We start from the raw sequence: 24,085 nt of genomic DNA on the forward strand, positions 1-24,085 counted from the left end.
AGGGTCGAATGGACAATAAAAAACGCACAGAGCAATGCCTGCCATTTCTGCAACCCACAGAATTATTATTTGGAGATTCAATAGTTGGGATTTCATGACATTCAAATCCAATATCCTCATAACAGTTGACTAATGTTCAATTAAGCTTTCGCCACAATCTAAAGTCATGAGGGACACATTGTCATAAAAACGCTCTTTACACCGTATGTGGAGAGGAAAGGTCCCATTAAATTTAATCCGTATGCAGTAGGCTTTTTATTGTATTTTATAGTACAATTCTGTATTTACATCCTTGTTTTAATGAGATTTTAACAACTAATGGGTTGAGAATTGTGATTCAGAACCCCGGGATCCTTCAGAAAACCAATTGCAGGTGCTAACAAGATTGGTGTGGCTGTGTACATTTTCTTTTAATTGATAATAGATGATTAAAGAAATATATTTCTTCTTTTAGAAGCCGGATATGGATAATTAGAAGCAAATATGCATTCTGCAGAGAGTCAATTCGGAAGAACAGCTGATGGGAAATTATGCTAATATTCCAAGTATAATCACTGAAAGATAATTAGGCAGGATTTTTCTGCTTATTTCATTTTCTATTTTTGCATTTATTTTTTTTTTGTAAGTTGCAAAAATACATTTTCATTAAGTGGAATTAAGGAACTAAAACAGGTTATATGTTATATGAAACTTAAAATGATTCCATAATAATAAGTTTTTGATTTATATAGCACTTTCCCTTCAAAGCTCTTCACAATTATTCAACATTTTTTTTGTAAGTTTTTTAAGTTGCAAAAATGCATTTTCGTTAAGTGGAATTAAGAAATAAAAGCTGGTTATATGCTATGAGAAACTTGCAAACATTCTATGAGAAAAATAATAATTTGATTTAGGTAGCACCATTCCCAATCTCAAAGCACTTTGCAATTATTTAAAATGGATATTTCAGTTTCTTTTTTTATCTTTTTTTTTTTTTTTTGAAGTTGTAAAAATATATTTTCATTAAGTGGAATTAAGGAATAAAAGCAAGCTATGTGTTATGTGACTTTTCCATAATAATAATAATAATACGTTTTTGATTTATATAGCACCTTTCACCTTCAAAGCTCTTCACAATTATTTAAAATGGGCATTTTGATTTCAAATTCTATTTTTGGTTTTTTTTTTAACAATTTTTGAAGTTTCAGAAATACATTATCAATAAGCGGAATTAAGGAATAAAAGCAGGCTATATGTTACGTGAAATAAAACATTCCATAATAATAATGATAATAATCATTTGTTTTATGTAGCACCATTCCCATCATCAAAGCCTTTCACAATTCCTGAAAATGAATATTTCGATTTCTGCTTATTTTTTTTTTTTTGTGTGTGAAATTGCAAAAATACATATTTTCAATAAGTGGAATTAAGGAATAAAAGCAGGCTACTTGTTATGTGAATATTAAAAACATTCTATAATAATAAGTGTTTCATTTATATAGCATCTTTCCTTTCAAAGCACTTCACAATTTAAATTTTTGTGTGTGTGTTTGTGTTTTTTTTTTAAGTTGCAAAAATGTATTTTCATTAAGTGGAATTAAGAAATAAAAGTAGGCTATATGTTATGAAAAACGTACAAACATCCCATAATAATAATAGTTTGATGTATGTAGCACCATTCCCATGCTCAGAGCGCTTTACAATTATGTAAGATTTCAGTTTTTGTTTTTGTGTGTTTTGTTATTTAAATTTCAATACAGTTTATTACATGAAGCTTAAAAAAATTCCATAATAATAATAGTAATAAGAAGAAGAATGTGTTTGATTTATATAGTACCTTTCCCTTCAAAGTGCTTCACAATTATTTTAAAAAAAAAAAATTTCTTAAGTTGCAAAAATGTATTTTCATTAAGTGGAATTGAGAAATAAAAGCAGGTTATATGCTATGCAAAACTTACAAACATCCCATAATAATAATAATAATTTGAATTATGTAACACCATTTCCTTGCTCAAAGGGCTTCACAATAATTTAAAATGGATATTTCAGCTTCTGTGTTTCTGGTTTTTTTTTAAGTTGAAAAGATACATTTTATAACATAAAGCTTAAAAAATTCCATAATAATAATAATAATAATAATAGTAATAATAATGTGTTTGATTTATATAACACCTTTCCTTTCAAAGCGCTTCACAATTATTCAAAAATTGTTTTGTGTTTTTTTTTTTCCTTGTTGCAAAAATGTATTTTCATTAAGTGCAATTAAGAAATAAAAGCAGGTTAGACGTTATGAAAAACTTACAAACATCCCATAATAATAATAATAATAGTTTGATGTATGTAACACCATTCCCATGCTCAGAGCGCTTCACAATTATGTAAGATGGATATTTCAGTGTCTCTTTTTGTGTTTTGTTTTTTAAGTTGCAAAGATATATTTTATTACATGAAGCTTAAAAAATTCCATAATAACAACAGTAATAATCGTAGTAATAATAATAATAATGTGTTTGATTTATATAGCATAGTAGTTTGATGTATGTAGCACTATTCCCATGCTCAGAGCGCTCACAATTATATAAGATGGATATTTCAGTTTCTGTTTTAGTGTGTACCTGATTTATTTCCATCCAGGTGGTCGCTTGCCACGACCACCATCTTATTGAATGGCCGGCTGTTAAACATTTCTGTCAAAGGGTTGAAGCTTGTGGCTACAATGAGAGTGAGTGGGGGTGGGGGTCGGGTTTGGGGGAGGGGCATTGGGAATATTACCATGACAACTCTATAAAATGTATTTTACCTGAGGTGGCCTGTAAAATTTTCCCAAACATCATTACTACTATCCCAGATTGCAGAAGCCCTGAACACATGTACCTTGAAGCTAACGGCAACAATAATAGCACTTGCAATTTGCGTAGAGGGTAATTGGTATTTGGTACAGAACTATATAGTAAAAGAGTATTCAAGTGTGAATGATTAAAGTAAATGAAGTAAAAAAAAATACCTCAAAATTCCTGTTTTTCCATTTAAATCTGTGTGTGATAGCTATTGGGTGCTCACATGGGAAATAAGGACTAATCCGAGCGTGTGCAGAGTGAATTGTGCTATCTGAACCTTGTTGCAGATTGGAGAAATAGCAAACGTAACAGCTATTCCGTCTAATAAACATCACCAGTCTCCACTACCGATTACCTGCAATTGACAAAGAGGGATGACGTCTGTCCACCCCGCCTAGAGCTCCAAACGGGCTTCAACTGGCAAAGGAAGACAGAGAAGTGACAATATAAAACTAAATAATGAGCACGTCATCACGACTGCAACATTAAACTCAGGATATGCTGCAAAACATTTACCCGTAGTTCCAAGTATAAGCATCTATCTGTCAAATGGGCTTACATTACAACTCCCTTTTAAAACTCCTTAAATCTCGTCCTCTGGTTGGTCACCATCATCAGATGGGTCTGACAGAGCAAGATACTGTATAAAGAACAGGAATGGCTTTTCTCTGACACGGCTACAATATTCTCAAAACTTTTAAAGAAAATATATATATACTTCACTATTGGCACGTAGACTTACTTATCTGGAAGAAACCTAACCCACCTCTGTTAAGTCAGTGGGTAACTGATGTTCTGTACTACTTGAAATTGGAAAAAATCTAATTCTCACTGTGATAAAGGTGCTATACAGGCATCCGAACTGACACAGACTGAAAACGGAGGCAGGTGAAAACTAAATGAAAAGATTTATTTTTCTTCACCTGTGGGGCACGTCTTCTCCATGTCCCACTGGCAGTACACAGTCCCAAAAGCACACCAAACAAAATAAAACAAAGCACCAAAATAAGACACACTCTTCACCACCACTCCTTCTGGCAAGCATTGTCGTCCTCCTCTTCCCGACTCTGGCTCCTTGAGTAGAGGCTCCCTTTATAGCCCACCCGCATTACCACCCCCAACGAGCTCAGGATGACATGCAGCTCCCACTGGTGGTGGCCACGGAACTCAACAGGGATGAGCTCCAAAGTCCCATGCCTGTGGCTCCGATGCAGCCCAGGGGGGCTGCCACCAAGTGTTCCGGGGGACGTAGTGTGCATCCCATGGCTGCTCCCCCGGATCTGGTGTTAAAGGGGCGTCCCAGTTGGGCATGGGTCCCGGCTGTCCGCCACATCACTTAGAACTTTTTCAAAATCTAGCAGGAACTAATCAATTACATTTTAGAATAAGCATTTAAATTAAAGAAGTGGATCTTCTTCCCATATTTATTTTAATTATTTTTATTTATTCATTGATTTAATTTTCTTATTATTAAAGTTTTACTCCGTTAGCCTAACTCTCTTTTTCAAGCACGGGGGTTGATTTGATTTGAACTTAGTTTTGTAAAATTTGACTTCCTTGTATGGAATGTAATTTGATTTGAATAAAATTCAATAAAATGATAAAAAAAATAAAGAAAGAAAAAATAAAGAAAACATACAAATAAGGTTCTGGATGTGTATGTAATTCTTAGGCTTCCCTAACTCTAACTTAAACTCTAACCCTCGTGTTATAATTTTGTAATGTTAAAACACAGTTACATGGCAATGCCACTCTTGCCAAAGGGCTGGCTGAGGCAATCGCCTTGTTGCCTCACTGCACACACCAGCCATGCCCAGCAGTGTGTGTGGGGTGGGCTTGATGGGATTTTTGGAGGAAGGGGTGGTCTTAGCCCAACTAAATGACCCCCTGGGCCTGGTAAAACCTTGATTAACATCACAATAGGAAGGAAGCAACACGGTCCTTACCTGTACAGTTGTCTTTGATGTAATGAGTTTTCAGTGCTAAGGACGTACCTGAAATATTAGAGAGATCTGAATTACACAGAACAAGTAGCAGCACACGGATGAGAACAGAATTCTGCATTACAGTATTAGATTTCCTATAAATACATTGACTTGATTACTATTACATTAGAACAAAACGTATCATTACTAATGAGGGAATTGATGTTAATCATTTTTATTTCGCACTCACCGTGATAAAACATCTTTAGTGTTTGTCTTTGCACATAATGAGCCGACACTACTGAAGTCAATTAAGTGCATATTGGCACTTGGCTGGCACAGTGGCTAACACTCCTGCCAAACACACACACAAGGAATCCTGTGTTCAAATCCACACCTGGCCATAGTCAGTGTGGTCTTTCCACTTTGTCTTCCCTCCCTGAGTGGGTGGTCCTCTAGCTACTCTGGCGGTCTGGTATTGAACGTATTGGGTGGTTTTAAATTGGCACTTTGTTAATTGTTCATGTGCTTGCATGCACGAGAGGGTCCTCTAATGCAGGGGTCCCCAACCCCCGGGCCGCGGCTCACTGCCGGCAACGGAGACTCACTCAGTGAAGGGCTACAGCAAAATGAATGCCCACTTCACTGAGGACTCTTTTCAGAATGCTAGGTGGGTGGGGCTTTGCAGTGGCACAGAGAAAGGAGAGAGACCGAGCTGCGAGCACATATTACGGGTAAAATTTTGTTACAACGAATATCTTTACAATGAATTTTTCATTACAACAAAGTATTTTTATGGTCCCAACAGTTTCCACATATGACACAAGTCTATAGAAATCTCGTTTCTACGAAGTACATTCAGCAGATACTTTCATTACAACGAAGTGACCTTGAAATGCCTGAATGAATCATCCACAGAGAAGTTAGTTCTGTGGTCGCACAGATTATTATAATTAGAAATAATTACAATAAAGTACAAGTAAATATTGGCAACCATACAACCTGATAAATGCTGACGTGTAGTTTCAGGCGGCACACAGACTTGTTAGTTACTTTAAATGTGTCTAGTTAAGGCATCATTTTTGGTCAGCTTTCTTCGGAACAGGTCGCATTGTGCACAACGATCCCCAGACAGAAACATTGTTAAAAAAATGTGTTTCTTCGAAATTTCCTCATACTGTTTTTTTTTTTTGCTGTTTTTGTTTTCGGTGGTTTTCACTGATACCTTTTGCTTATTGCTCGTCAACATTTGAAAAACATCCATTGGAATTTAACTCATTGTCACCCCTCCTATAAAAACAGCAGAAACGAAAAAACGATAATAATTTACATTAGAAAAAAAAAACTTTTAATTTTTGCAGCAAAAAGAAAAAAGACGTTGCCAGTGAATTCAGAATTTCGTCATCGACACTGTCAACTTTCTTGAAAGACCAAGCAAAAAAAGAAGAAAAATCTCAGGTTACAAACGTATGCGAATTGCTGCATTTGAAGACGCTGAAAAAGATGTTTTTATGTGGTCCAGGGATGCTCTTTCAGTAAACATTTCTATTAATGCGGCACTCATTCAAGAAAATGTGAGGTTTCTAAGCTCTCTTGGGACTTCCCCCAACGGGACGACATGCCGAAGAACGTCCCGAAGTGTGATCACCGCGTCTGTGGAAGACTGTTTATCCATTGCAGGATTACTTGGCTACTAACCTGGTCACAACCCTGCCTGACTGCTGTGTTTGAGTATAGCAGAGTGGCAGATCCCGCTACAATAAATAACCGTGCTGTTCCTGTTTCAAGCTGAATAAAGATGGTGTCGCTAAAGTACTGAGACTCAGCCTCGTGTTTTGGGGTGTAAGACAGGGACTTATAGCGCAACTACAATCTTTTAAGAGTTGCTTCTGTGGCACTTCACTGCAGCACTGTAAGCATGCTGTTGCCCTGCCCCGGCAACGGACAAACAATCTTACACGGACGCGGCAATCGCGCTTCGGCACGGACATCAGGGTGATATTCCTGGTGGGCGGGGGGGATCCCAAAAGAAATCTCATAATATGAAGAAGGAGATGATTCGGCTTCTGATTGATAGCTATGCTGCCCATAACATGCTTCCACATTTAGATAATGTTCACCTTGAATTCTTCCCACCCAATTGCACAACAATGGTTCAGCCATTGGGTTTGGGCATCATTCGCACCCTGAAAGTGTATTATTGCAAGGAAATGCTGAGAAAAATTCTCATCAGCATAACTTGTAGACAAGAGAAGATAGAGTTTCAGCATTATTTCCCCAACCACAAAAGACCCCCAAATAGGAAGGAATGGATCCGTGACTCATTTGTGAATAAGCCAGGTGAATCAACTTTGTCTGTGCTTGAAGAGGATCAACTCCTTGAGGTTGCAAATGATGGTGGCCTTAAAAGTATGTTTGAGACAACTTCAATTCTCAGTACGTTTTGGATTAAAGTCAAGGCGGAATATCCGGAGGTTGCCACAAAAGCACTGAAAAGTCTGCTTCCATTTTTAACATCCTATCTTTGTGAGGCAGCGTTCTCTGCAGTGACAGCAACTAAAACGAGATTTCGGAGTAGACTGAACATAAGCAACACACTTCACGTGTCACTGTCTTCCATCGTCCCCAAATGGGATCGTCTGGATGCAGGAAAACAAGCTCAGGGCTCCCACTGATTTTACATTATGGTAAGTTGTATAATTTCTCTATTACGATATCATAACTTAATAATAATAGAAATGTAATGTATATTGTGTATAAAACTACGCCCCCCGGCCGGTCAGTGGAAAAATTTGCTTCTATAAAAGCGGTCCTTGGTGTCAAAAAGTTTGGGGACCACTGCTGTAATGGACTGGCAGCCTGTGCAGGGTTGGTTCTTGCCTTGCACGGCACCCCCAATGACCCCTGGGACAGACTGAGTGGGGTTTGAGAATGTAAAGTATTCAAATGGCTTCACATTCTGCACACTTTAGCATGTTGTAGATTTTATTTTAAATGGATCCATTTGCCATTTCTACCCCTTAATCTGCACTCAATAACTAATAAAGACAAAGTGAGAACACGTTTTCAGAAAAGGTAATGCAGATTTATTAAAAATCCAAAACTGAAATCTCTCGTTTACTCCTAGAAGTTGTAAGCACATGTGCACATGGGAGGCAGCCAAAGAGTCCAAATGGGAATGAAAATATAAGAGATAGGGGTGGGAAACAAGAAGCACTAACGCCTTTTTCCCCTCTTTCAACAGAACAGCGGAAGAATAACCTCTGTCACACAGGTGCACATGGGAAGCAGCTAGAGGGCTTAAATAGTTGTAATACCATGTCAGACCAAGGAGTGGCGAGCTGCACTAACTCTCTCTCTCTCCGTCCTCTGCAGACTATCCTCAGGAAATCCCACTAGATGCCAGCACCATCGATGACGTCACTTCCGGTACCGGTGCCATTGATGACGAGACTTCTAGTCCAAAGGACGTCACTTCCAGTACAGGTGCCATTGATGACGAGACTTCTAGTCCTGAGGACGTCACTTCTGGTTACGGCCTTAATGACATCACTTCCTGCAATGGCCTTTAAATCCGCCATCTTGTCAAACCGAAATCTGTTCTGTTTTGGACTTCAACCTGAACACAACTCAACTGAAAATTAACCTTTTGCAGCCAGGGCATAATATATGGGTGATTGCCCCAAAACGTTTTTGATGTATCTGTGTTGTTCTTATCACACCTTCATCTCCCACCTTCGTCCCAACCAGATGACATCACTTCCAGCCCCTCAAATAGCATCAATAGCATTCCTCCACTACCTGACGTCGTTTCTATTTCCTCACGTTCCCTTTCTGACATTTCATTATAAAACCTCCACCCGGTCTATATTTTTGTTGTCGAATGTAATTTTTACAAAAGGACCATCATTTGTCATTTCTCTGATTTCTATGTTCCAAACATTATACAGGGAAGGCCTCCCCAAATCTTCATGTTTGTTTTGACACTTTATTTCTTGTTTTGTCTTGGTAGGGTTCTCTATCACTCTCCTTTCCCCTTCTGTATTATTAATGTGTAGCCTTTGTCAGAATGCCTCATATCTCACAGACTTTCCAATGTTTCTAAGGTATTGTACTTTAAAACTTCACCCCATCTTCCCTTCTACATTTATAACCTCAGGCACATAGGTGTAGTAAAAGACAAGCAGGAGTTATGTTACACTTTAAATAATCTTATATATAAACGTCTCCGTGTGGAAGTGTGTGTGTGTCTGTCTGTCCGGTCCAGAAGTGAGAGGTGGAGTCGGAAACAGAAAACTCGCTAAGCTGCTAATAACACAAGCGGGGTGTGCAAGTCAGCAAAACGAAAGCACCGAAAAAAGACAGAGTCGCTTAGCCACTAACATCAGCAAAACGGTAACCCTTTTAGTTTTCCTCCCGCCGCTAATGCACAAGTGAGGCGAGCACGTCGGCAAAACGAATCCTCCTAGGAGAGAGTTCCCCAGAGTAGTTTCTTTCAATTACCTGACTTCTGTACATTTCATATTTTTTTCCTGACGATTTCAATCATTTCTAGGACCCCCAGCTTTTTACAGCACAGGCTTACACAGCTAGTGTATTATTGGTAATATTTAGAAATAATAACAGTAAGCAAAGTACATTGGCAACCATACCACTTGATAAATGCTGATGTGTAGTTTCAGGCGGCACACAGACTTGCTAGTTACTTAAAATGTCTCTAGTTAAGGCATCATTTTTGGTCAGCTTTCTTCAGAATAGGCCGCATGCCTGTCTCAAAATGGCTGCCGAGTTTTACTTCTCAGTGTGGTCTTTTGTGTGAGATGCTCTTTCATGATGATGGTGTGAGAGAGGGAGGGAGGGGTGAAGCAAACAAATTATTAGACTCTCTGTGTACAGCCAATAGTGTGTCGTGGTACTTAGTGGCTTCTGATTTAAAACCACACTGGCAAATTTATACCAATAGAATTCCGGTGCGACATAATGGTTTCTCGCCTGCCGCCAATACCATTTGTTAAGGTGAAGCTTGCCAGCTGGGTAGTTGGCCTCCAAGTGGGTTGTTGATTGAGAGAGTCGAGCAGAGAATCACTTGCCAAACTGATTTTAGGCAATTCCTCCAACCCTGTCGTAAAATTACAAAGACTCAGTCCTAAAGACTTGAGGGGTTCTTACATTGCTTTGTCTAAGTTACAGATAAAGACATACAAAATATTTATCAATGTATATATACAAAATTTTACACCACAATTTCTTCACAAAGTATTCAGGCCCTTTGCCGTGGCACCCCAAATTGTACCTGGGTGCATCCTTGTTTGCTTTAATTCTCCTTGAGATGTTTCTAGAATTCGCTCGTAGCCCACCTTGGGTGAACCAAATGGATTGGACATCATTTAGAAAGACCCATGTGTACCTGTGTAGAGAAGGTCCCACAATTCACACTGCATATAAGGACAAAAACCAAGCCATGAAGAGGAGACTCATCTTAGAATTCAGCAAAGCAAATTGTGGTGAGGCAGAGATCAGGCACCATTTCTGAAGGGTTGAGTCTTCCCAGGAGTATGGAGGCCTCAATAATTGTGACGAAGAAGAAGTTAGGAACATTCATGACAACGTTTTCTTAGTATTGGCTGTCTGGCTAAATTGTGTAACCGGGCAAGAAGGGCCTTGTTCTGGGAGATGACCAAGACCCCAGTGGCCCTTGGCTGAGATAGGGGAACTAGTGGGAATGACAGCCATCTCACAAGCACGCCATCAATCAGGTGTTTGTGGTAGAGTGGCTGACTCCCTACTCTAATAGTATGAGGACAAGGATTCCTTGTTCTGATGCGACAAACGTTGAACTCTTTGGGCAAAGATAGTGCTCATGACCTGCCTGATACCATCATTACAGTGAACCATGGTGGTGGAAACATCATGCTATGGGAATGCTGCTCACCAGCAGGGACAAGACAACTGATTAGAACTGATGGAAGGTTGAGTGCAGCCAAACGCAGAGAGGGTCCTTGAAGAAAACCTGCTCCAGAGTGCAAGCGTGGGGAGATATTTCACCTTTCAGTATGACAATGACGCAAAGCTACACAGCCAAGACAACACTAGGGTGGCTTCAGGACAAGTCTGTGATAGTTCTGGAGTGGTCCAGCCAAAGACGAGACTTAAACCTAATAGAATATCTGTGAAGAGAGCGGAAGATGGCAGTTGGCACGCACTTGCCATTCAATCTAATGGAACTTGATAGGAACTGCCACAAATCTGCTTACCTGAGAATTCCCGAGGATGGATTTTCTGCATAAGGGGTTTCTACAATACATTGAAAACATCAAAGAATGAGAGATTTCAATTTTTGGATTTTTAATAATTTGCCAGACCTTTCTAACATGTTTTCATTTTGTCATGATGGGCTACTGCATGTAGACTGATGGGCAAAAATTGCAAATTTACCTATTTAAAATGAAATGTGTGCCCAAAGCGAAGGGGTCTGCCTACTTTCTGTGATCAAAAAATATGATGAATGTTTAAGTAAATATATATATATATATATATATATATATATATATATATATATATATATATATATATATATATATATATATATATATATATATATATATATATATATAAACAGCTCAAAAAATTAAAGGAACACTTTGAAAACACATCAGATCTCAATGGGAAAAAGAAATCCTCCTGGATATCTATACTGATATAGACTGGGTAATGTGTTAGGAACGAAAGGATGCCACATCGTTTGATGGAAATGAAAATGATCAACCTACAGAGCCCTGAATTCAAAGACGCCCCAAAAATCAGAGTGAAAAATTATGTGGCAGGCTAGTCCATTTTGCCAAAATTGAATTGCAGCAACTCCAAATTGTACGCAGCACTTTGTATGGCCCCTGTGTTCTTGTATACATGCCTGACAACATCGGTGCATGCTTCTAATGAGATGACAGATGGTGTTGTGGAGGATCTCCTCCCAGATCTGGAACAGGCCATCACTGAGCTCCTGGACAGTCTGAGGTGCAACCTGGTGGCATTGGATGGACCGAAACATAATGTCCCAGAGGTGTTCCATTAGATTTAGGTCAGGAAAGTGTGGTGGCCAGTCAATGGTATCAATTCCTTCATCCTCCAGGAACTGCCTGCATACTCTCACCACATGAGGCCAGGAACTGTCGTGCACCAGGAGCCACTGTACCAGCATAGGGTCTGACAATGGGTGCAAGGATTTCATCCTGATACCTAATGGCAGCCAAGGTGCCTTTGTCAAGCCTGTAGCGGTCTGTGTGACCCTCCATGGATATGCCTCCCCAGACAATCATTAACCCACCACCAAACTGCTCATGCTGAATGATGTTACAGGCAGCATAATGTTCTCCATGGCTTCTCCAGACCCTTTCACTTCTGTCACATGCTCAGGGTGAACCTGCTCTCATCTGTAAAAAGCACAGGGCACCAGTGGTGCATCTGCCAATTCTGGTGTTCTATGGCGAATGCCAATCGAGCTGCATGCTGCTGGGCAGTGAGCTCAGGGCCCATTAGAGGACGTCGGGCCCTTGGGTCACCCTCATGAAGTCTTTCTGGTTGTTTGGTCAGAGACATTCACACCAGTGGCCTGCTGGAGGTCATTTTGTAGGGCTCTGGCAGTGCTCATCCTGTTCCTCCTTGCCCAAAGGAGCAGATACTGGTCCTGCTGATGGGTTATGGACCTTCTATGGCCCTCTCCAGCTCTCCTAGAGTAACTGATTGTCTCCTAGAATCTCCTCCATGCCCTTGAGACTGTGCAGGGAGACACAGCAAACCTTCTGGCAATGACACGTATTGATGTGCCATCCTGGAGAAGTTGGACTACCTGTGCAACCTCTGTAGGGTCCAGGTATCGCCTCATGCTACCAGTAGTGACACTGACTGTAGCCAAATGCAAAACTAGTGAAGAAACAGCCAGAAAAGATGAGGAGGGAAAAATGTCAGTGGCCTCCACCTGTTAAACCATTCCTGTTTTGGGGGTCATCTCATTGTTGCCCCTCTAGTGCATCTGTTGTGAATTTTATTAACACCACAGCAGCTGAAACTGATTAACAACCCCCTCTGCTACTTAACTGACCAGATTAATATCCCATAAGTTTCATTGACTTTATGCTATGCTCTGATTAAAAAGTGTTCCTTTAATTCTTTTGAGCAGTATATATATATATATATATATATATATATATAACAATGAAATCCACATTGCCATTAATCCCCCTCAAAATACCCCACACCTCGCTTCAAACACACTCATTCCATCATTGTTGCCACTTTCTGAAGGAGCTCTGGAAGTCGTCTTTCGTGAGCGTCTTTGGTTGCACTGTCCAATAGGTGTCTACAGCACAAATGATCTGATGGACTTGAAGCTGTGCAATGGAACTGAGGGGGGTTCACCCCCTAATGGGACTGAAGGGGTCAAAGTTACTCCTTTTTTGAATACTAATAATAATGGTATGTGGATTGTCACTTTATGCTATTTTGAGGTTGCTGATCACAAATATGATCATATTGTTGATATTTGATTCTTTACCGGTGGTCCTAGCTCTCTAAGAGACACTCCCAGGAGGTTACAAATTACACATTTCAAACATACACATGTGGGGTATCGTTTTAGACTATGTCAAGGTCACTAATTATGAATGTGATGTTATTCTTTTGATTTGTGACCCTTTACAAGGGCTCTAGCCCACTATGGACCCCTATGGGTGAAAAATGACACATTACTATTACAACCGAGAATATTTAGACATTAAACATTGAAACTGACGCACACATTTTAACATTTCAACTACCTGACACAACTCTTCTGGTTTATTATGCACTTCTACCTAATGAAGTTAATTATCACATTTCTTCTCAATGCCCCAAATTAGGGCAGCTTATGCTAATTCAGGTTCTTCTTTTAACTTACACATCCTTTTGGTTTTCGTCATATGCCAAGATTTCAGTTACTTCCCACTGCCCGGATGTTAGAATCTGAACATTGATTTCCTCAGTCTCTGGCTGCAAAAGGGAAAATTATAAAAGAAAGTAGATGAATAAACAAAGGAATACAGTAAATTAAATTAAGCAAATGTATACATAATGTAGCACAGTAAATCAAGCTCATCACCTGTGTGGAGTTCTTCCGCTCTCTGCATTTTTTCTCTCCCACATCTTCCAAGACATGCAGGTTAGTTTAATAGGCATCTCCAAATTTGCCTTGTACAGTAAGTATGTGTGTGTGTATGCCCGGTCGTGAACTGGCACCATTTCCACTACGGACCCCGACTTGAATTCATCCATCCATCCATCCATTTTCTAACCCGCTGAATCCGAATAGGGTCACGGGGGTCTGCTGGAGCCAATCCCAGCCAACACAGGGCACAAGGCAGGAACCAATCCTGGGCAGGGTGCCAACCCACCGCAGGACACACACAAACACACCCACACACCAGGGCCAATTTAGAATCACCAATCCACCTGACCTGCATGTCTTTGGATTGTGGGAGGAAACCGGAGCACCCGGAGGAAACCCACGCAGACACGGGGAGAACATGCAAACTCCACGTAGGGAGGACCCGGGAAGTGAACCCGGGTCTCCTAACTGCGAGGCAGCAGCGCTACCACTGCGCCACCGTGCCGCCCGACTTAAATTCAGTGTAGTTAAAATAGACCATAGCCTCTGTGAGCCTAATTTGATTTGAGGACATTTAAGAATTTATGTAAATGTATACAAATACACATACAAAAAGAATAAGAATTATATATTTAAAAATTACTGTGACAATATTATGAATAGAAATTCAACTTAATTATAGGACACCATCTCTGTTTTGGACTGATTGCTATGTCTCTGTCATTACCACAGATGGTGAATGGCAAACATATGAAATAATAAAATGCATTGGTTTGTCATTCCAACAGATGGCGCATCACCAACAATTACACTGCTTTTAAAAATCCCATACCAAATGGTGTATAACAGAACCATATGCATTGTACTTGTTCTTCCAACAGATGGCGCATTACAAACATTTATTTATTAATAACAAATGTTTGTGTTGCACCACATGTTAGAATAACAAACACAATGCGTTACAAAATACATTCCAATAGATGATGCATCTTAAATATTAATGCTGAGGTCCATGCTAATTATTTGGATTTTGACCTATCTCAGATAGTGTAGTCGAAGGAAGAAGAGTCGGTATGCCAAAAAGCAGTTTGGGGTGCCGACGCTTCTCTCCCACTTTAGTACCAGTTCCTTTATAAACAAACAAAAAAAAAATGCACAGCGATGCATAAACAAAAACAGAACTGCTGCCTCATGGAGATTTGACCTTGATTGTCAAACAGAATAAGGAGGTTGTCTCTTTAGATTGTCTCCCTGGTCAAAAGCCGTCTCCATTCAGGCTGTCATCCCTTTTAAAGCCCTGCGACCGACATGGACATGGCCAATTACCCTCACTGGACATTGATTTCTCCAGTCTGTGGAGGAAGAACAAGACAAAACTTTTAGGGGCAATGCCCCCTCTCGGCCCATGGTGGTATTATATACCTGGGAAGAGCTTGGATGGAGATCGTCAGACGAGCATGCGTGCCAATGGGTAGCATTTTTTTTCCACTTTCATTAAATGGGTGTTACCTTCTTGACAACCCAACCTTTCTTCTGGCATCTATCAATCTATCTATCTATCATCACGTGTACTTGAAGTAAGCAGTACCATTCTGGTCAAGAGGGGGCGCTGTCGCTGACAGTATCATCTCCCTTTTTTCCCACTACCCAGAAGAACCGTCCACTGAGGGCAGCTGACTTCGCCCCTTCCCCTCCCTCCACTATAAAGCCAAGGTGCTCTTGGCATGAGTTGTCTCATAATGGAAAGAGCAGACAGCAGAACAGAGTTCTCAACTAAGTACAGATCAGACTACTGAGCCTTGAAACTGGCTGGCTGCTTTAATTTCCTAGTTTTTAATTTTGTTGGTAATTCTATGTGCTACTAAATACCTGTTTAAGTCATCCGGACTTGGCAAAAGATTCAAACGGATGACCGTTTTGTGTTATTGCACAAACAATTCCTCTTTTATACCCCTCTATTAACATCACTATCTGTTGTGACCACTAGGGGGTGTTAAAGCACCCCAAACCCCAGACTACTGCACAGACATAAGTTCTGGGTTCAAATCAAAGGGTTATTTTCATAAATACCTTTCAAAAAGGCTTCAACACTGGCAAAAACACGACATGGTTCTTCTCTCTCTCTCTCTCTCTCTCTTTCTTCTCTTCCACACCTTCCAGACACCAAAATGTGCCGTCCTATCTATCTATCCATCTATCTGTCTTATAGTGCCTTTCACATCTATCGATTATATAGTGCCTTTCACATCTATCTATTATATAGTGCCTTTCACATTTATCTATCTATCGATGTATCATATAGTTTCTTTGCTATCTATCTATTATATAGTGACTTTCACATCTATGTGTCAATTTATCATATACTGCCTTTCCTATCTATCTATCTATCTATCTATCTATCTATCTATCTATCTATCTATCTATCTATCTATCTATCTATCTATCTATCTATCTATCTATCATATAGTGCCTTTCTTATCTATCTATGTACAGTGGAATGCAAACGTTTGGGCAACCTTGTTAATAGTCATTATTTTCCTGTGTAAATCGTTGGTTGTTCCAATAAAAAATGTCAGTTAAATATATCATATAGGAGACACACACAGTGATATTTGAGAAGTGAAATGAAGTTTATTGGATTTACAGAAAGTGTGTAATAATTGTTCAAACAAAATCAGGCAGGTGCATAAATTTGGGCACCACAAAAAAGAAATGAAATCAATATTTAGTAGATCCGCCTTTTGCAGAAATTCCAGCCACTAAACGCTTCCTGTAGGTTCCAATGAGAGTCTGGATTGTAGGTGAAGGTATTTTGGACCATTCCTCTTTACAAAACATCTCGAGTTCATTCAGGTTCAAAGGCTTCCAAGCATGGACAGCTCTCTTTAACTCACACCACAGATTTTCAATTCTATTCAGGTCTGGTGACTGAGATGGCCATTCCAGAACGTTGTACTTGTTCCTCTGCATGAATGCCTTAGTGGATTTTGAGCAGTGCTTAGGGTCGTTGTCTTGTTGAAAGATCCAGCCCCGGCGCAGCTTCAGCTTTGTCACTGATTCCTGGACATTGGTCTCCAGAATCTGCTGATAATGAGTGGAATCCATGCGTCCCTCAACTTTGACAAGATTCCCAGTCCCTGCACTGGCCACACAGCCCCACAGCATGATGGACCCACCACCATATTTGATTGTAGGTAGCAGGTGTTTTTCTTGGAATGCTGTGTTCTTTTTCCTCCATGCATAACGCCCTTTGTTATGCCCACATAACTCCATTTTAGTTTCATCATTCCACAGCACCTTATTCCAAAATGAAGCTGGCTTGTCCAAATGTGCTTGAGCAGACCTCAAGCGGCTCTGTTTGTGCTTCCTCTGCATCACTCTCGCATACAGCATCTCCTTGTGTAAAGTGAATGGTTGAACGATGCACAGTGACTCCATCTGCTGCAAGATGATGTTGTAGGTCTTTGGTGCTGGTCTGTGGGTTGACTCTGACTGTTCTCACCATTCGTCGCTTCTGTCTATCCGAAATCTTTCTTGGTCTGCCACTTCGAGCCTTAACTTGAACTGAGCCTGTGGTGTTCCATTTCCTCAATATGTTCCTAACTGTGGAAACAGACAGCTTCAATCTCTGGGACAGCTTTCTGTATCCTTCCCCTAAACCATGATGGTGAACAATCTTTGTCTTGAGGTCATTTGAGAGTTGTTTTGTGACCCCCATGTTGCTACTCTTCAGAAAAAATTAAAGGAGGAGGGAAACTTACAATTGACCCCCTTAAATACTCGGATTCACCTGTGTATGTAGGTCAGGGGTCACTGAGCTTACCAAGCCAATTGGAGTTCCAATAATTAGTTCTACAAGTTTGGGAATCAATAAAATGACAACGGTGACCAAATTTATGCACCTGCCTGATTTTGTTTGAACAATTATTGCACACTTTCTGGAAATCCAATAAACTTCATTTCACTTCTCAAATATCACTGTGTGTGTCTCCTATATGATATGTTTAACTGACATTTTTTATCGTAACTACCAACGATTTATACAGTAAAATAATGACTATTAACAAGATTGCCCAAATGTTTGCATCCCACTGTATCTAACTATTATATAGTGCCTTTCACATCTACCTACAGTGGTGTGGAAAACTATTTGCCCCCTTCCTGATTTCTTATTCTTTTGCATGTTTGTCACACAAAATGTTTCTGATCATCAAACACATTTAACCATTAGTCAAATATAACACAAGTAAACACAAAATGCAGATTTTAAATGATGGTTTTTATTATTTAGGGAGAAAAAAAAATCCAAATCTACATGGCCCTGTGTGAAAAAGTAATTGCCCCCTGAACCTAAGAACTGGTTGGGCCACCCTTAGCAGTAATAACTGCAATCAAGCGTTTGCGATAACTTGCAATGAGTCTTTACAGCTCTGGAGGAATTTTGGCCCACTCATCTTTGCAGAATTGTTGTAATTCAGCTTTATTTGAGGGTTTTCTAGCATGAACCGCCTTTTTAAGGTCATGCCATAGCATCTCAATTGGATTCAGGTCAGGACTTTGACTAGGCCACTCCAAAGTCTTCATTTTGTTTTTCTTCAGCCATTCAGAGGTGCATTTGCTGGTGTGTTTTGGGTCATTGTCCTGTTGCAGCACCCAAGATCGCTTCAGCTTGAGTTGACGAACAGGTGGCCGGACATTCTCCTTCAGGATTTTTTGGTAGACAGTAGAATTCATGGTTCCATCTATCACAGCAAACCTTCCAGGTCCTGAAGCAGCAAAACAACCCCAGACCATCACACTACCACCACCATATTTTACTGTTGGTATGATGTTCTTTTTCTGAAATGCTGTGTTCCTTTTACGCCAGATGTAACGGGACATTTGCCTTCCAAAAAGTTTAACTTTTGTCTCATCAGTCCACAAGGTATTTTCCCAAAAGTCTTGGCAATCATTGAGATGTTTCTTAGCAAAATTGAGACGAGCCCTAATGTTCTTTTTGCTTAACAGTGGTTTGCGTCTTGGAAATCTGCCATGCAGGCCGTTTTTGCCCAGTCTCTTTCCCATGGTGGAGTCGTGAACACTGACCTTAATTGAGGCAAGTGAGGCCTGCAGTTCTTTAGACGTTGTCCTGGGGTCTTTTGTGACCTCTTGGATGAGTCGTCTCTGCTCTTGGGGTAATTTTGGTCGGCCGGCCACTCCTGGGAAGGTTCACCACTGTTCCATGTTTTTGCCATTTGTGGATAATGGCTCTCACTGTGGTTCGCTGGAGTCCCAAAGCTTTAGAAATGGCTTTATAACCTTTACCAGACTGATAGATCTCAATGACTTCTGTTCTCATTTGTTCCTGAATTTCTTTAGATCTTGGCATGATGTCTAGCTTTTGAGGTGCTTTTGGTCTACTTCTCTGTGTCAGGCAGCTCCTATTGAAGTGATTTCTTGATTGAAACAGGTGTGGCAGTAATCAGGCCTGGGGGTGGCTACGGAAATTGAACTCAGGTGTGATACACCACAGTTAGGTTATTTTTAACAAGGGGGCAATTACTTTTCATACAGGGCCATGTAGGTTTGGATTTTTTTCTCCTAAATAATAAAACCATCATTTAAAAACTGCATTTTGTGTTTACTTGTGTTATATTTGACTAATGGTTAAATGTGTTTGATGATCAGAAACGTTTTGTGTGACAAACTTGCAAAAGAATAGGAAATCAGGAAGGGGGCAAATAGTTTTTCACACCACTGTATCTATCGATGTATCATATAGTTTCTTTCCTATCTATCTATCTATCTATCTATCTATCTATCTATCTATCTATCTATCTATCTATCTATCTATCTATCGATGTATCATATAGTTTCTTTCCTATCTATCTATCTATCTATCTATCTATCTATCTATCTATCTATCTATCTATCTATCTATCTATCTATCTATCTATCTATCTATCTATCTATCATATAGTGCCTTTTCCTTATATATTATGCAGCTCCTTTATCTCCATTTGTCTCTAAACCACTGAAATATCAACTAGAAAATCCTGAAATTCCTACAATATGAAAAGGCAGCACTGATCAAACATTGAAAAGACAACACAGATTTAATCATATTCATAACCTTTGCTAAATAGGCCATAATAATTCAGGAGAGTCAAGCTTCTTGTAAGCTAAATACAGGCTTGGGATAAGAGGAGCCATTAGAATGATGCTGGAAGACAGCAAAGCCTGTCCTAATTGTGTGACGTGTGACCTTGAAAGCTCCTCTGACAATCACAGTTCATTATTCTGATCAGCTAATGACTAAAAATGAACATGCCGAAAATGAGATGCGAGAACAAAAATATGTAGGTTACTTAGCGTGGCCGATAACAGAAACATTTTAAATAAATGTACACTAAATGAAATGGACTTGTGTGCTGTCCTGCCAACACAGAAAATAAAACAAGCCTAGGGTCAGAGAGGGAGCTGGCAAAAACGTACAAACCAAATTCTCCTGTGTGTTTCAAAGGATGATAAAACTTTATTACAACTTACAACTTTTAATAAAAAATGGGAATAACAGAAATGTGATGTAGTAGATATAATAAAGTTCCTTATTACTGACAACCTGAAATTCTTATAATTAAAGGGTAATTGATACGTCTGCATCGAGCCTATTCCGTAGTCTGCTGCTCCTCCTGTAGCTTATCTATGGTGTTAGCCTGATGTGAAGCCCATGGATAATGTGATAATGTGACCAGTTTGGAAGTTGGTGAATGAATGTAAGAGTGGAAAAATGAGATGGACAAATCTGTTTGCTTGTGGTAGTAAATGAGGAACAAGAGGAGCGGTGATCTTAGAGGGCAAAACCTGCTTGCGTGTTAATGGATCTTTCACTTTTCTTGAAAGCAACAAATGCTGCCGACTAACATTCTGTGCAATGCAGAAGTATAAACTGCTTTTGATGGTGTAGTCTGTGTGCTTAGCTACGGCGTAGGCTTGAGGCAGGAGTATAAATCAGGCTCCATTTTTATGAGAAGTTCTAAGAACAAAAACACATATATAAATACACACATATACACACATACACACAGTATATACATTGTGAGTGCTGTGCTCTAGACCCTTTCACAGCCGGGACGCTGTAATGAAAGAGCAGTATTGAAGGAGGCAAAACCTGACCTGACTGAACATATAATGTTTTGGGATTTGGTGCATTCAGGACAGTTCCTCTTCCAATACAGTAGATGGCAGTACTGCACTGGCATGGTCCCAGTAAGGACACCCACAGAGGGGTGCTGCAGGGGGTGGGACTTCCGGCTTCAGGGGGCCTCCGTCTGACCCAAAAGTGCTTCTGTCAGGCTATGCCCTGGTACTGGAAGTGTACCCAAGTCTGACATAAAAACGTGCCGTCCAGCCTACTTCAGTGAGTCAGAGTCAGGAGTCAGGAGGCAAAGCTCAACTGGGTGAGAAGTAGTTTATTGAAAGGCTGTGGAATTATATGTAAAAGAAGGTATATTTCTTTTGTATCTGTGACTGTTTAGTGTGGTGTGTCTGGACTTGTGGGGCTCAGTGGCACCTGTGACTTTTACTAGTATATATATATATATATATATATATATATATATATATATATATATATATATATATATACCTGGTCCTCTTGACATCACTTCCGGGACCGAGCCAATGGAAGGAAACCCTGCCGGTTCCGGCCCCTGTGATGTACTGTCCGGGCTCGCACCAATGACAGAAGACCTACTTGAGCTTGACACCTTTGACTTCACTTCCTGTCTTCCCCTTTAAAAGCCTCCATCTTTTCCCTATTCCCTCAGTTCTGTATTGGACTTTGGTTTTGTGCACAGCAGTGCTATCATTTAAAAGACGATTTGCAGCCAGGATACCAAATTAAACGGGTGGCTGCCCGTGACTATATATATATATATATATATATATATATATATATATATATATATATATATATATATATATATATATATATATATATATAGTAACCAACCGCGTAGCATACGCGCATAATCAGGCCGCTTTTTAAATGATTTTTAAGCACAGAGGAAAAATAAACATTTGAAAAATCCGTAATTTAATAAACCACCAAGAAAAGTAACATTGCAACAATGCACGCTACGAACCAACATACAATTGTCCGTGACTGAAAACCATTCAGTACGCACTGCCCACTTATGTGCCCGCCCCCAACTCCCTACCTGAGTCGCTTTCGTCTGTGTACAGCCCACACGCACCTGTGAGTCACGTTGACTGTTAATTTTCCAAACACCGCCTCAGTCGTTTTCCACGTTGATTTTTCATTGTTCTTTGTGGTTCCGGCTGCTTTTTTTTTATATATATAATCCACCAAGTCACCCGACCATGGGGGCTTTACAAAGGGCAGGGGCGTAATCAGTGCGAGCGTATGACCCGCACGTACTGGGAATTTCTCGTTTGTGGGGAACAATTGGAAGCCACGGTTTCCATCACAAATGGAGTTCAACGGCTTATTCACGCCTCCCCGCGCTGGGTAGACACACGTTGATCCATTCAGTGTAGCGCGCGTGCAGTACCTGACATACAAGTGCATCACAGACCTGTTAATGCTCAATCTCACGTGGCTTTCAGCCACGTGTCCCTCTAAGAATTTGGACGCCGACCGCTGTTGGGTCGTGTAACTATTTAGCAGGCAGGAGTCTCTTTCGTTTTCGGAAATAACCAGCCAAATCGCTCCAACAAATAAGAACTGCCATGCACCACAACCCACAGAATCGAGAAAGAGCTATCAATCTGTAAATCCTGTCCGTGTCCGGGCCGGGTGAGGTTTCCTGTGTTGAGTCAAATGAAGCGAAAGGCTCCACACCTGGTGGTGCCCTTCCGTCAATTCCTTTAAGTTTCAGCTTTGTAACCATACTCCACCCTGAACCCAAAGACTTTGGTTACCCGGTTGGCTGCCTGTTGCGGGGCCTGCATTGGTGAAGCAGGTGAGACGGTAATGAAACAGAGGCACAGGGCTTATTGGTTTTTAAAGACCGCTTCCTTCATTGGGTTTTAACCAATGCACGGAACAAACCAACACACAATCGTCCGTGCGGCGCTCAGGGTGGAACGGGAGGAGAGGAGAAGGACATCCACTCCACTCCGCTCCCTCCGTCATGCTAGTCTGCTGATTTCTCGTTCAGTGTACACTGCCTGCTCATGTGCCCACCTCGTCACTCGAGTCGTTGTCGTCTTTGCACAGTCCAGATACACCTGTGACTCTCGTAGACTTTTCATTGCTCTGTGCGGTTTTGGCTGCCTTTCTATATATAATCCACCAAGACACCCGACCACGGTGGGAGGGGTGTGTGTACAAAGTGCAGGAGTATCTAAGAAGACGCATGTTTGTCGCGGATGCGAATTGCTGTATGTGGCGCGTAAAACAGTTTGCTATAGTGCATGCGGTCGTACGTCGTAACCGAAAACTCGTTTTTTAAAGACTGCTCACTTCATTGTGTTTTAACCGCAGTTGTAAAGGAACATTTTAAGGATCCCATGGGATACCCCTCGCAAACAGTTTTACACGCCGCGTATGGCGATTCACCTCCGTGAGAAACATGCCTCTATGAACAGTCAACGTGGGTTAGAGCTGCATGTGACCTCTACGACAGACGAATATAAATGACGCCGGTTTTTCTGTGTCGTCGCGTCCGAGTTGGTGGGAGTGGCTCTGTGAGTTGTCGTCGTATCCAATGGTCTTGGAGTTGGTGGGCGTGGCTCCTTCCTGCATGCGCCATAGGTGTCTCACTTGTCGGCGGCTTAGTGAATCCACGCCCCTTCTGGCGTGCTTTCCATGGTTGTCTTGCCTTAGTGAATTATATATATATATAGATATATACACACATACACACACACACACACATTTATATACAAATACACACTGTATATATACAGTACATATACATATATACACACACACATAAGCGTACTACATATATATATATATATATAAATATATACACACGCTATATATATACTGTATGTACAGTGTATATATATTGATTTCCTCATTTACCTCATGAAAAAACACTGAAATGTGGTGAAATTCTCCTTTGTCCTGCTGCTGTTCTGGAAGAATCATAAAGAAGGTATTTCCATCATTTGAAAAGAGAGGTTCTTCATTCTGAGAAAGAAGCAAAAATAAAGATTAAATAAATGACTAATAGTTTGGGACAGACACA

General features: G+C 40.4%; 1 protein-coding gene across 1 annotated transcript in view; it reads right to left on the reverse strand.

Annotated features, from left to right (window-relative positions):
• The window catches only part of LOC120530489 (inactive dipeptidyl peptidase 10-like), a 357,045-nt gene that overhangs the window by 85,992 nt on the left and 246,968 nt on the right, over positions 1 to 24,085 (reverse strand). The window contains exons 13-15 of the mRNA XM_039754919.1: positions 23,920 to 24,027; positions 13,677 to 13,768; positions 4,766 to 4,813 (exon numbers count right to left, since the gene is read on the reverse strand). Of these exons, the coding sequence (XP_039610853.1) occupies positions 4,766 to 4,813; positions 13,677 to 13,768; positions 23,920 to 24,027 (248 nt within the window). The remainder of the gene's footprint in view (positions 1 to 4,765; positions 4,814 to 13,676; positions 13,769 to 23,919; positions 24,028 to 24,085) is intronic.

The sequence above is a fragment of the Polypterus senegalus genome, chromosome 6, assembly GCF_016835505.1.
Source record: "Polypterus senegalus isolate Bchr_013 chromosome 6, ASM1683550v1, whole genome shotgun sequence".
NCBI classification, from domain to species: domain Eukaryota; kingdom Metazoa; phylum Chordata; class Cladistia; order Polypteriformes; family Polypteridae; genus Polypterus; species Polypterus senegalus.